The 13032-nt window shown below is 48.8% G+C and overlaps 1 protein-coding gene across 4 annotated transcripts in view; it reads left to right on the plus strand.

Annotated features, from left to right (window-relative positions):
• The first annotated feature begins 4704 nt into the window (after positions 1-4704).
• PIAS1 (protein inhibitor of activated STAT 1) overlaps positions 4705-13032 on the plus strand; it is a 54809-nt gene continuing 46481 nt past the window's right edge. Inside the window, exons 1-2 of one of the 4 annotated variants that reach the window (XM_041418569.1) lie at positions 6192-6295; positions 10983-11056. Coding sequence is in view for 1 of the 4 variants with exons in the window: in XM_041418564.1 (XP_041274498.1) it covers positions 5087-5110 (24 nt within the window). In the remaining 3 variants the exon portion in view is untranslated. Of the gene's footprint in view, positions 5111-5212; positions 5322-6191; positions 6296-10982; positions 11100-13032 lie in introns of those variants that run through there. The other 3 variants (XM_041418564.1, XM_041418566.1, XM_041418565.1) reach the window with 3 other exon arrangements.

Genomic DNA, 13032 nt, shown 5'->3' on the forward strand with positions numbered 1-13032 from the left:
GATGCTGGGGCAGGAAACGCTGTCACCTCCCCTGGGCTGGCCACACCTCGTCCCAGTATGGACCAGCAGCTCCCAGAATCCTGGGATGCTTCGGCCTGGGAGGCACCTCAGAGCTCTCCTCCTCCTCCTCGTCATCCCAGCTGCCCCCAGATCTGCTCCCGAGGACCCCAGGTGTCCCCAAACCCTGCCTAGGTGTCCCTTAGGTCCCCTCAACCCCGTCCCCAATGTCCCCAGGTGTCCCCAGCCCTGCTCCTGGTGTCCCCAGGTTTCCCCAGGGCTGGTTTTGATAGTCCAGGTGTCCCCAATCCTGTCCCCGGAGTGTCCTCACGTGCCCCAGGTCTTGGTCTTGGTGTCCCTTAGACCCCCTCAACCCCATCCCCAATGTCCCCAGGTGTCCTCAACCCTGGTCCTGGTGTCCCTAACCCTGTCCCCGATGTCCCCAGGTGTCCCCACTGCTGTCTACAATGTCCCCAGCCCTGTCCAGGCCCTGTTCCTGGTGACCCCAGGTGTCCCCAGTCCTGGTCCCGGTGTCTCTGGGTGTCCCCAACATTCCCAGGTGTCCCTCACCCTGTTCCCGATGTCCTCAGGTGTCCCCAGTGCTGTCCCAAGTATCCCCAGGTGTCCCCAAATCCTGTCCAGGTGTCCCCAACCCTGTCCCCAGGTGTCCCCCCCCATCTGCGGGCAGGTGGCCCACACCAGTACAGACATGGACTGGGGGATACTGGGAGCCCCTCCCACCCCAGGATCATCCTGAGAATGCAAATCCTGGGCACAAATCCTGGGCAAGAAGGGGCTGGTTGTGGTGGCCATGGCCATTGTCCTGCAGCTGCAGGGCCTTGTGGGGCTGGGGAGTGACAGGGGCCGGGCTGGGAATTCTGTCACTCTGGGCTGGGAATACCGCTGGGAATAGGGACTGGGAATTCTGTGATTCCAGGCTGGGAATTTTGTCATTCTGGGCTGGGAATACAGCTGGGAATTCTGTCACTCCAGGCTGGGAATAAGGGCTTGGAAATCTGTTACTCCAAAGTGGGAATTCTGTCACTCTAGGCTGGGAATACAGCTGGGAATTCTGTCACTCCAGGCTGGGAATAAGGGCTGGGAATTTTGTCATTCCAGACTGGAAATAAGGGCTTGTAATTCTGTCACTCCAAACTGGGAATTCTGTCATTCTAGGCTGGGAATAAGGGCTGGGAATTCTGTCACTCCAAACTGGGAATACGGCTGGGAATTCTGTCACTCCAGGCCAGGAGTACAGCCGGGCTCTGCAGGGCAGCCCCAGAGCGAGGTGAGAAACGTGAATTGCTGTCGAGGTTTGCGGACACGGCAGCGAGGCAGAGTGTGGGCAGAGGCAGGGCGGCCTGTGAACTCCAGCGTGTGAGCACGGCCTGGATGTCAGAGGAGGGAAAGAACCGGGAAATGAGGGATGTGTCACACCGCCACCTCATTAACAATTCCAGAAACTCATTTGCATGCGCTTCCCATAGTGCCGCTGCTGGGGTGACGCTCCCCAAATGCTCCAGGATCGCTCCCTAAATTCAGATTTGAACTCCCCCCTCTGGCAGTTTTTCAGCACAGTTTCTTTTCTCAGCAGCAGCCCTGGTTTGGGCCCAGCCTGGGAGAGGATGGAAACACAATATGATATAATTTGGTCTGATATTGCTCTTGGATGTGGATTTTGGGGAGGCGTTCGTGCCAGCCCGCTCCACATCAAGCTCAGCACAAGGAGCCACGTGTGTTGTTATAAAGTTAAAAATGGGTTTATTTTATCAGATATTGGCTATTCCATTGTCTTCTCGTGCAGCCAAGTAGTTTTCACTAAAATATTCCTCTTTCTGTCCCTCAGGAAAGGGTATTTCACGCACTTCATGCCTGCAACAACCTCAGCAATAAAGGGATTTTAAGGGCTTGGTTGTGTTTTCTATCAAGAAATAGTAACTGAGAGTCTCTCATTAAATCAGTTTTATTCAGGCTCAGAAATGCTCTTATATTACTTTTAAGCAAAGAGTAAATTTGCATTATTAGGCAAAGAGGGAATTCGTGGATACTCAGACTAATGAAAACAATATGTTCACAGAAAAAAAATGCATATCTTTAAAAAATATTATTGTGTCTGAACACGGCTTTGAGCATGTGAGTTATGTGACACGATACATTTTTTTGGGAAGTTACAGAAGAGGAAAAGAAAAGAAATGGGGGGGTAGGAGACAGATTCTCAAATAATTTATTTTACTGCGATATGGCCAAAAGGGGGAAATGCAACTTTGGAAAACTGGGAATTGAAAATATCAAAATTTTGCAAGGTTGAGGGAAATCTTGATCTTTCGTTTTCTCTCCCCACAGAGATTAAAAATCAAAAAAACACCATAGCTTTAGCTCAGAAGGAGGACAACTGGAGGATTGTTTTGGGGCTGTTCTCCCCTACTCCAGTTGCATCCCAGTATTTTCTTTTGGAAACGGAGAGAGAATGAAAGATTTAATTTTTGGACAATCTGAGTGCTGCCATCACTGCCACAGCTGGAGCCACTGAGAGCACCTCTGGAAATGACTGCGTGTTGACAAAGGCTTTTTTTGGCAATAAACCATCATCTGAGCCTCGGGAGCAGAGAGGAACAAAATTTCACTACATGTAAATAATAGCCTAAAAATAGAACTGCAGATTGTTTTTCTCATTAAGTTTCTTCTCCAGCCTCCAGTATATTCTGCACTGAAAAGGGAGTGACTATCAAAAAGCCTAAACTGAAAAAAACAAAAAAAAAAATGAAGAGCCTGGGTGAGGTTTGGCTGGAAAAAAACACTGGCAGGACCATTTTAAACCTGATTTTCTGTATCCCCTTTTTTAGTTTCCTTCCTTATTTTAATGCAGCCGAAGCCATTCTGGGGCTGTTTTATTTAAAGCAAGTTTTGAGAGAGGACGCTGTGGTTTATGGCCACGTGTCAAGTTTGATAGTGTTGTGCCATGATTTAGCAAAACACTTGAAGCACATGTCCACATCCCACTGAATTTGGTAGGAAGTGAAGAAGCAGAGGAAAAGCTAGTTTGGCTGTGCAGCAGCCTCATTCAGGGGGGAAAAAATACAAAAGTAATTGGAATAAACCAAGGATTTGTCCCCGCACAATTACAGAGCTTTGAGGCCAAATTCCTTCAGCTTGCTGTGAACTCATTGATCATATCAGCTCAGGATTATGACTCGTGTTTAATAATTTCAAACGAAAGGGTTCTGCACTGGGCTGCCTCAGACCACTGAAATAGACGGGCTAATTCTGGGAGCCGTGGGCGTGCTGGAGTCATCTGACTTTTATTTTTTTTTAGTTATCTCACCCTGCCCCCTCCCCAAACCAGCCTTTCAGACAGCGAGAGAAATCTTCATCACACGCAGTGCTGCTCATCAGCCTCCTCTAATTGCTGCTCATTTTCCGAGCGCTTCGTTTGAACGCGGCAGAGCTCCAGGAGAAGAGCGGGCATCGATGGAATTGGGATGAGGGGTGAAGGAAGAGGGGTGTCAGCCAGGAGTTTCCTGCCAGGCTGGAGAAGATTTCTGGGTGAAACGGTGGGAAGTGAAAAGTTTGGAAAGAGATATGAGTGCTCAGTGCATCAGACTTCATTATATCCTTACCACAAACAGGATGCCATCAAAAATCTGCTTATTAAACACATAATTTATATATATGTTCACATACTTATTTATACATGTTCATATAATTAATATATGTTCCTTTTCTAGGTTAAGTATTGTGACCACCTTGGTTAAAATCCATACAATTTTGTCCAGGATTGATGGAATGTGACACATCCTGATACCATTCCATTGTCATCCCTACTCACTAAGAGCTGTTTTTCTAGGACTTCATATAAATAATCTTACCAATAAACAGCATTGTATCAAGTTGTATCAAAAAGCTCCTTAACACCTCTCTCCCATTCTTCCCTTAACACAAACTACTTAATTTTAAATAATGGGTAACCCTCTGAGTCAAATGTTTTAACTTTAAATTCTGTAACTGCCACTCGTGGTTATCTTACCCCAGGTTCCCTGCACGCCTCGTTTGAATCTGCAGAGTTGAGACATTAAAGCTTTATTTTCTTTTCAGTGCCCAGAATCTAAGTGCTTTCTGAATGTAGGATGATGGATTTTATGGCAGCTGTGGAAAACCGGGAAATTTTGTCTTCTTTGTTCTGTTCTGTGCATTAAGGTGAAGGCCAAGGAGAGAAATTGTCATGGTGATCTATATTTACGGAATAACACATAGGTAGAAAAAAGCTGAATGAAGCTACAGTGACCTACACACCAAATTCACAACTGATGCCATCATCTCGCCAGGCAGAATTTTGGTAGGTATTTCCCCGTCTGTACTACCTGGCTTGCTGTTGAAGAACACAAATTTCACCCAAAATTGACACGAAATGAGCGTGTTTGGATCCCCACTCTCTGCTCTTTGGGACTCCTAAAACACCTGTAGTGCTGTTCATCGGGAACAGGAAAACCCGGGAGAGCTCACGGTGATTGCTGAACTTCTCCGCACTAGCCCAGGAAAACAAAACTCATAATTCCCCAAAATAAAACTCATCATTTCCCGCTTGGTGCAGACCAGAAGCCGGAGGTTCCGCCGGCGCCCGCTGAGGTAGCACGGCCCCATCCCGTTCCACTCCTAAAGATCTTAAACCCGCGGATTAAGTAGCAGGACGCGGAGCCGCAAAATCCCATTTTAATCAATTTATTTATTACTGCAGGAAGGCGCATCCACCGCTCCCCTGTGGCGATCCGAGGCGCTGAGGGGAGCCGGGGCGCCCGGAGGGACCCGCGCCCCTCACGGAGCGCGCAGCGGGGCCGGCAGCACCGCGGGGGCCGCTCCGCGCACGGCGAAACTTTACGGGCAGGGCGGCGGCCACACGGCGTCCCCGAAACCGCAGCGAGAGCCCGGTGGGTGCGGCGGCCCCGGGCCGAGGGCTCGGAGCGGCGGGGACGGCCCGGCCGAGGAGGCACAAAATGGCGCCGCGATTCAAACGCTGCGCGCTGCGGGCGGGCGGGGCGGCGGGGGGGGGCGGTGTCCCGGCGGGGTTCACTGCGCCTGCGCGCAGAGTCGCAAGATGGCGGACAGTGCGGAACTAAAGGTAAAGCGCAGCTCCGGGTCCCCCCGCGGCGCCGCCGGGGCCGCGGCCGAGACCGGCCCGGGGCGAGACGAGCCCCGCCGGGGCGGCCGCGGCAGAGACGGAGCCCCGGGCGCCCCGCGAAGTTTGCAGGGGAGTCCGGCGGGAGCGACCCCCGGCAGCGGCGGTGACAGCGGGGGGAGCGCGCCGGGGAGGCCGGCTCGCCGCCCCTCCGGTAAATAAAGAACGTCACAAGCAGATGTGGAGGAGTTCCGCGGTGTTGAGCTGGCGGCGGTCCCTGTCATCCTGCGGAACGCATGGAAACGGGGCGCTCCGAGCCGCCCCGCAGCCGGGCCGGCGCTGCCCGGGCGAGGGTCGCTGCGTTTGGGGCGTTTTTGGAGGATTTTGGGGTGGGGGGGTTTGGGCGCTCACCCGGGGGGGGGGCAGGAGCGGGAGGAGCTCTGCCGAACGCGGAACTTCGGGTTTCCTAAGGCGCAGAAGAATCAGCAGTTTTGAGGAAGAGCAGCCGCAGGATAGAGGGTGGTAAGCATCCGCCCAAAAATCCCAGGAAAAGACCCCCCCCCCCCCCCCACCCCCCCCCCCCCCCCCGAAACTTTGCGGGCGCTTTGAGGCCGTGTGTGGGTGCAGACTGTGCCCTGCACACCCTGCAGGGTGTTAAAAGTTCCAGAGTTTGCTCGCAGTTGTCACAGGGTCGTTATTCACCAGGAGGGCTCCTGCCTCTTAAAGTTCTCAGAGCGAGCGGGCACGGATCAGGTGGATGTGAAATGTGTATGGGCACGGGCGCGTGAAATGTGTAAGATAAACTATGGGATATGTCAAGTATGACTAAGGAAATATTCTGTCTTTCCCCTGAGGTTTGGTAGATCTCGGTTTTCTGTGTATCAAAGGTACCGTGCGCTTTCATTTTTAGATGCTTAAGGAGCTGTCAGCCGGTGAAGAAATACCAAATCTTGGGTGTGTTCTGGCTTGTGTGGGTCAGGAGCCTTCAGATCCTCCTTTAAATCCTCCTCTGGCCTTCGTTTTTCTGGGTGTCTTCAGACCACATTGTATTGCTTGAGCTGTGTAGTCCTTAAGCCTTTTTTCTTTTCAAGCTCTGCTTCCCACACAACGAGATCAAAGGGTTAAGATGCGATTCCGGTGCTCAAGTTTTTGTTAATTTTAGCGTGGCAAATGGAATAGTGTGTTCTGGTAAGTAACTGCGAGAGTTTCGTGGTGCACAGCAGCCAGCTTGGCTTTATGTGATGCCTTTATTAGCAAGAGGGACTCAAAAGGAGTTCAGAGAGATGGGAGACAGGGAATAAAGTCATTCCAAACCCTTCACTGATCACTGTTCGAAATCTCCTTCTTGAGAACCAGTAGAGAAAAATCAGAGTTTTTTGAATTTATATTTCCTAAAGTGCCCTTGCTGCCTCAGTGATGTGGAGGGTAAATGCCAAAGTCACTGTTTCATTCTCAATTTCAGTTTTCTGCTCAGGTTATGACTGGAGTGGTGCTTGCAGGCAGGGACTGGAGGATGGCACTCTGTGAAAAGTTGGGCTTTTTTCTGTAGCGATGGGAGCTTGGCAGTTTGCTTAACAAAAAATTAATTACTTCATAAATTCTGGAAGACTTCAGGACGTTCTGATTTTTTTTTTTTTTTTTGTCTTTAGGCTTAACAAAAAATTAATTACTTCATAAATTCTGGAAGACCTCAGGACGTTCTGATTTATTTTTTTTTTTTGTCTTTAGTACAGAATTAAGAAGGTGCATGGGTGGGTCCTGCTCTGTCAAGAAGGAGAGGGGGCACAAAATCTCCTGCTTGGGCTTGGAGCTGTCACCCTGCAGCTCTCCAGGCTCTCAGGTGCTGCAGGAGCTGAGTGCTCCTCAGAAAAATGTGGAAAGCTCTGGCATCGTGGCTGGGGACACTGGCTATTTTTTAGCAGGAGTAAATCCCCAGAAAATGTGCTTTTAAGTTCTTTTTTTTGGGAGTTGAAAGGTAGCTGAGGGAGGGTTTGTGATTAAGACTCTGCTCTTTGAAGAATGACCAGTGAATTCCTCAATTCCTTTAATTATTTTCTTAGGTAAAACCTTGTACTCCTCTGATTAATTAGCAAATGGGATTGATTTCAGATTTAGTGACCTTTAAAAACTAAAATCAACTGTAATACTTGGGCAGGGACTCTTGCCTGGCCAGAAGAAGTTTGTCAGAAAAACTTACTCAAGTTTCTAAAACTTTGTTGCCTTCCCTTGCAGAGAACCCTGGGGCTATGTGTGGGGAGTGCCACATGTGGAAATTGGGGAATGTGATATGATGGGTGCTATTGCCAAAGGAAAATTAAAGTTCTTGCTCTCTCCAGAAAAGCAGTGGTCAGTCTGACTTGCCACAATTTTTCATGGAGTTTTAATCATGAAATTGCCTTTCCTGTAATGTATTTTTTTCCCACAAGCGAGAGCCTTTCAGCATTTTTTGCCCCCATTTGGGATTGTTTGTTCTGTGGGGGGGGAAAAAATAATCAGATAAGATGAAACATAATTTTGCAGATCCCAGCCTGGTGAGGTTCCTGAATTCCTGGGTACTCGGGAAGGTTGGGATAAATGGAAGCAGTATGTTTCCCTTTCTGCTGCTGAAATAAGGTAACTGCAAAGTTTGTTCTTCTGCAGACTTCTCCCTCACTCCATAGGCTGAGGCATATGTGAATTTTCCTGATCTTAATTACTATTCCTGTCTAATTGCACCCAGACTCTAATTTATCTCAAGGTAAGCTATTTAAAGCTCTTTCTAATTGGAAGGAGTATACTTGAGTGATTAAATCTTTCCTTTAATATTTCTTACATCTCTTTAAATTGGTTATTAGATTGTTGTGATCTTTGCCTTCCACTCCAGCATTTTGGAAATCATTACACAGTTTGCAATAATCAATTCAATTAACCACGGATCAAAGAATGAAAAAGAAAAGCTTATGTTCAAGTATTGTCATTCTTGATACTGTCCTAAGAAGCTGGTTTGGAAAGCACATGCTGGGAGGTTTTCTCCTTTGTTCTCTCTCCTTTTAAGAAAGTGCCTTTGGGGATTGAAGAGATCCCTGGTGTGTTTCTTGTTAGACATAATTTATACTTTAAAAAAAAGTGAGCCAAGAGTTTGAATGAAAATTCATCACAGCATTTCCACACAATGGTGAGGAACACAAACCTCTTAGAAATATTCTCAGCTGGGAAATACCCCTCCCTGAAATCCAGGGAGGCACTTTTGGGATAACAGTGACAAATGGACCTGTGGCGTTGCATCCCTAATTTTAATAAACATCATCTACCTGTTTCGGTGTTCAATTAGAATTTTACACTTCTGCATTACGAGCTCTTCCTGTTTAATCCTTTTATAAGTTGCTGTGGCTGTGTGTTGCTGAGATTAAAGTAAATATAATCTACTTTTCATTGTTATCTGAGCCCGTGGATTATGTTTGTTCGTGCTCTAATTTGGTGTCTGCCAGCAGAATTGTATTTTGCACTGATTTTTGGGCTGGGTATCTTTTTTTTTGAGCTTTAGGTCATCAGCACTGGGGTTGCAGATATCAGAGGGATAAAACTGGCAGCTGAACTGTCCAAGCCTCAACCCATAACCCTTTTTTATTGCCAAGAAACCCCAGATTGTTGCGTGCACATAAATACAGTGCCAGAGAACTTTGGGTAAACCTTCCCCGTCCTGGGAGGATCTGTGGGTCTCTGCAAGTCAAATTCACTTCAGGAGGAAGCACCAGCCTTTCGTGGTAGTTACTTTTAATGGATTTACAGATGATTTTTCTTTTGGTTATAAAGATACTTAGAAATCCCAGTTAGAAGCAGGTAGGAGGTGCACCTTATTCAGCTTTACTGCACGAGAAAAACGTTCCTGCAGGGAGGAGAAGTGCTCAGGACTGCCTGGTAAGAATATTCATGGATCAGGCACACAAGAGAAACAGTTAACAACATCCCATGGAGCAGGGTGTGGGGAGCTCGGATACCTCTGATATTGGAGTTATTTATAGGGATGGAGCCTCTGAGTGCTGTGGTTTATACCCTGCCCTGCATCCAGCAGAGCCCAGGGAGGGCAGGCTTGTCCCTAATGCGTTTGGCACGGTGGGATGGAGTTCCTGGAATCTCTTCTCGGGGAAATCAGCCTCTCGTCAGTTCTCTCTTCAGTGCCATTAGAGTGAAAACCAAACCAGAGCTTCAGGCACTTGAGGCTGGAGTGCTCCCTGTAATTGTTCTGAGATAGCCCCAGCCCTGTCCTTTCTCTGGATCATCTCCTGGAAACCCTGTTTGTCCTAAAGCTCGGGGTGAGGTGGGGACTGACCCTTTAGAGCATCTCCTGGATTTCTTGTTTGTCCTAAAGCTCGGGGCGAGGTGGGGTCTGACCCTTTAGAGCATCTCCTGGATTTCTTGTTTGTCCTAAAGCTCGGGGCGAGGTGGGGTCTGACCCTTTAGAGCATCTCCTGGATTTCTTGTTTGTCCTAAAGCTCGGGGCGAGGTGGGGTCTGACCCTTTAGAGCATCTCCTGGATTTCTTGTTTGTCCTAAAGCTCGGGGCGAGGTGGGGTCTGACCCTTTAGAGCATCTCCTGGATTTCTTGTTTGTCCTAAAGCTCGGGGCGAGGTGGGGTCTGACCCTTTAGAGCATCTCCTGGATTTCTTGTTTGTCCTAAAGCTCGGGGCGAGGTGGGGTCTGACCCTTTAGAGCATCTCCTGGATTTCTTGTTTGTCCTAAAGCTCGGGGCGAGGTGGGGTCTGACCCTTTAGAGCATCTCCTGGATTTCTTGTTTGTCCTAAAGCTCGGGGCGAGGTGGGGTCTGACCCTTTAGAGCATCTCCTGGATTTCTTGTTTGTCCTAAAGCTCGGGGCGAGGTGGGGTCTGACCCTTTAGAGCATCTCCTGGATTTCTTGTTTGTCCTAAAGCTCGGGGCGAGGTGGGGTCTGACCCTTTAGAGCATCTCCTGGATTTCTTGTTTGTCCTAAAGCTCGGGGCGAGGTGGGGTCTGACCCTTTAGAGCATCTCCTGGATTTCTTGTTTGTCCTAAAGCTCGGGGCGAGGTGGGGTCTGACCCTTTAGAGCATCTCCTGGATTTCTTGTTTGTCCTAAAGCTCGGGGCGAGGTGGGGTCTGACCCTTTAGAGCATCTCCTGGATTTCTTGTTTGTCCTAAAGCTCGGGGCGAGGTGGGGTCTGACCCTTTAGAGCATCTCCTGGATTTCTTGTTTGTCCTAAAGCTCGGGGTGTGGTCGGGTCTGACCCTTTGGATCATCTCCTGGAATTCTTGTTTGTCCTAAAGCTCGGGGTGAGTTGGGGACTGACCCTTTAGAGACCTCCTGGAATTCTTGTTTGTCCTGAAGCTTGGTGTGAGTTGTGCTTTCCATCTCTGTGGCATTGGGCTCTGCTGAAATGATGGAATTTGGAGCCGTAGTCCCTTGGTTGCCTGGGAATCAGCATTTTGAGAGGTTAATTTTTGGATCTCTCAGTGTCCCAGAGGATTTGTGGCTGGAGAATGGATTTTTTCTCTTGGGGCTTTTCTCTTCCATGGGGTGTTGGTGTTTGGTTCTCGGCTCCACGAGTAGAGAATTTCACCTCCAGGGCTGAAGCTGTGTCAGAAATGTCTCTTTGCTTTTGCTGCTGTGCTTCCAGTGTAGAAACTTTTGCTTTACAGGTGCCCTTCTAATGGAAAACTTGGCTTTATCACCCTCCATAAAAAGTAGTAAAAGCCATTTGAAAACCCCAGATTTCAGGGAAGAATGCAAACATGGCTTTTACGTGAAAAACCTCTCTGTAAATACCTTGTGTGCCTCAGCCTGTGCTGCCCCTCCTTCACCTCTGATTAACAGAATTGTGCCTGCAGGAATCACAAATAAATGTTTGTGTTGTTCTTGAGCAGGAGAAAAGGGAAAATGCCCATCAGGAGTGACTGCTGGGGCAGCTGGATTTTGGGATCCTCTTGCTGAAGCTCAGGTATTGATTGTGCTCTGTCACTGCTCCAGCTCTGTGCAGACCAGTAAGTGCTGAGAGTGTTGGTTTGGGCTTTTAAAAGTGGAGATGATTGGATTTTATGATGCAGAAATTGCACGTAGTACCTTCAATAGCAGTCTGTTCACAGAAACAAATGCCTTTCTTAAAGGTAGAGTGAGTAGAGAGAGCAGATATTCAAAAATCTTTTGCTAGGGAGGGGGATGAGGAGGAGAACAGAGCTTACAAAAGACTGCTTATTTCTGTAATTTTACTCAACACTATCAAAGCCATTTCAAACGTAGTCACTGCCATAAAATGTGGCTATTTCAAAGCAAATTAAAAGCTTGGGGGCTACAAGACAAACTGGAAGGTATTAAAGCTTTGAGAATATATGGAGCTGAGGATGGGGCCAGGAGATGGTAGTTTTGCTCTGATCTTGCAGGTTTTCAGGCAGAATTCCGTGGAGCCAGGTGAACAGGATGTTATTGTCCATTCAAACCTTTTCTTCTCCCTCTTTGGCTGAGGCTCCCGTGGCTGGTGCAGCTGCATTGATCCACGAGCTGCTCAGCAATTTGCTTCATCTTGTTTTTCCCTTTGGGATTGGGGGCTGGCTGTGGATGTCCCTGCTGGTCTGTTGTGTCCCTTCAGAGCGCTCTGCAGATTGGATTCCAAGGCTAGGGAGGAGTGGGAGGGTATTGTGGGCTTGTCTGGAATATGGGAAACAAAGAAATGAAAAGCCAGGGTACAATTAGACCAGAGGTCAGCCTGAGCTTGACCTTCACGTCTATGGGAGATGATATACAAGAGATTTATATGGGAAGTGGCAGGATAATTAATGGGAAGGAAGAGGAGCCTCCTAAAGGCTGTGCTTGGGGAGAAGGGAGCTCTGGGCTCTGCAGCAGAGCAGGGACTCCGTGGCCATGTGGAAGTTTATTTAGGGGACAGAGATAAGTGCTGTCACCTCATGGGCTGCACTGCAGATGCTCCGCAGTGAACTTCCCGTGTTTGGGTTAGGAGATGGGAATGAGCTGGCTGGACACGTGGGAGTAAACATGGATGGGCCCTGCCTGGGCTGCAGGAAATGCTCCAGTGGCCACTTTCCATCCGGGAATGAGGCCTGACAGCAGGACAAGGGAGCAGGGGGCATCTCCTGTCTCTGCCCTGCTGCGGGGCTCACAACTCCTGCACAAATGGTGAAGCATCCCTTTATCTCTCTAGAGCCTTCCTTCCCTGTCCCTTATCTGTTTATGGTGTATTCTGAGTGCTTTTTCCCAGTTTCCAGCCCTGACATAAATTATCATGCTGAATTCTTTAAACCAGAGTTCAGCAGGGCTCTCCTGTTGGTTTTTCGTGGTGTTTCTTTCTGTTTGACACCTTCTTGCTCCTTGATCCTGACCACAGATCGTTCCGTGACTGTGGTTGGGGGGGATTTGGGGAATCTCCAGCTGAGGCAGGATCAGCTGTGGGGTCAGAACAGGTCACTCAGGGCTCGGTCCAGTCTGCTCTGTGAAACTTCCAGGGGTGGAGGTGGCACCACTTCTGTGCACAGCCTCTTCCCTGGCTTAGCTGCTTTCATGGTGAAAACAGGGTTGGTTTGCCTTTTCCTGATCTCCATCCTGAAGCTTGTGCTGTGTTCCAGTGGGAGGATCAGGCCTGTTTCCGTGGTGACCTCCTGGGCACGTTGGAGGGTTGCCAGGAGGTTGCTCCAAAGCCTCCTCTCCACCAGGCTGAACGAGCCCTGTTCCCAAACCTCCTGCCAGACCATCCTGCTGGACCTCACATCTTTGACAAAGGATTTCTGGGAATGGGATTTGGGCAGGTGATTCCATGCCACGACGGCATTCTCGAGGAGTTTTTACTCCTGAGGATTTCTGTTTGTGCACATCCTCAGCAGTGTGCAAAAGTAGTTCCTGAGACTGTCCACTGATACCAGTGGAAAAGGTGGGAATTGCTCCCAAAAATTAAAATTTCATAAACAG

This window comes from Onychostruthus taczanowskii, unplaced genomic scaffold, assembly GCF_017590055.1.
Source record: "Onychostruthus taczanowskii isolate IOZ18803 unplaced genomic scaffold, ASM1759005v1 scaffold6, whole genome shotgun sequence".
NCBI classification, from domain to species: Eukaryota; Metazoa; Chordata; class Aves; order Passeriformes; family Passeridae; genus Onychostruthus; species Onychostruthus taczanowskii.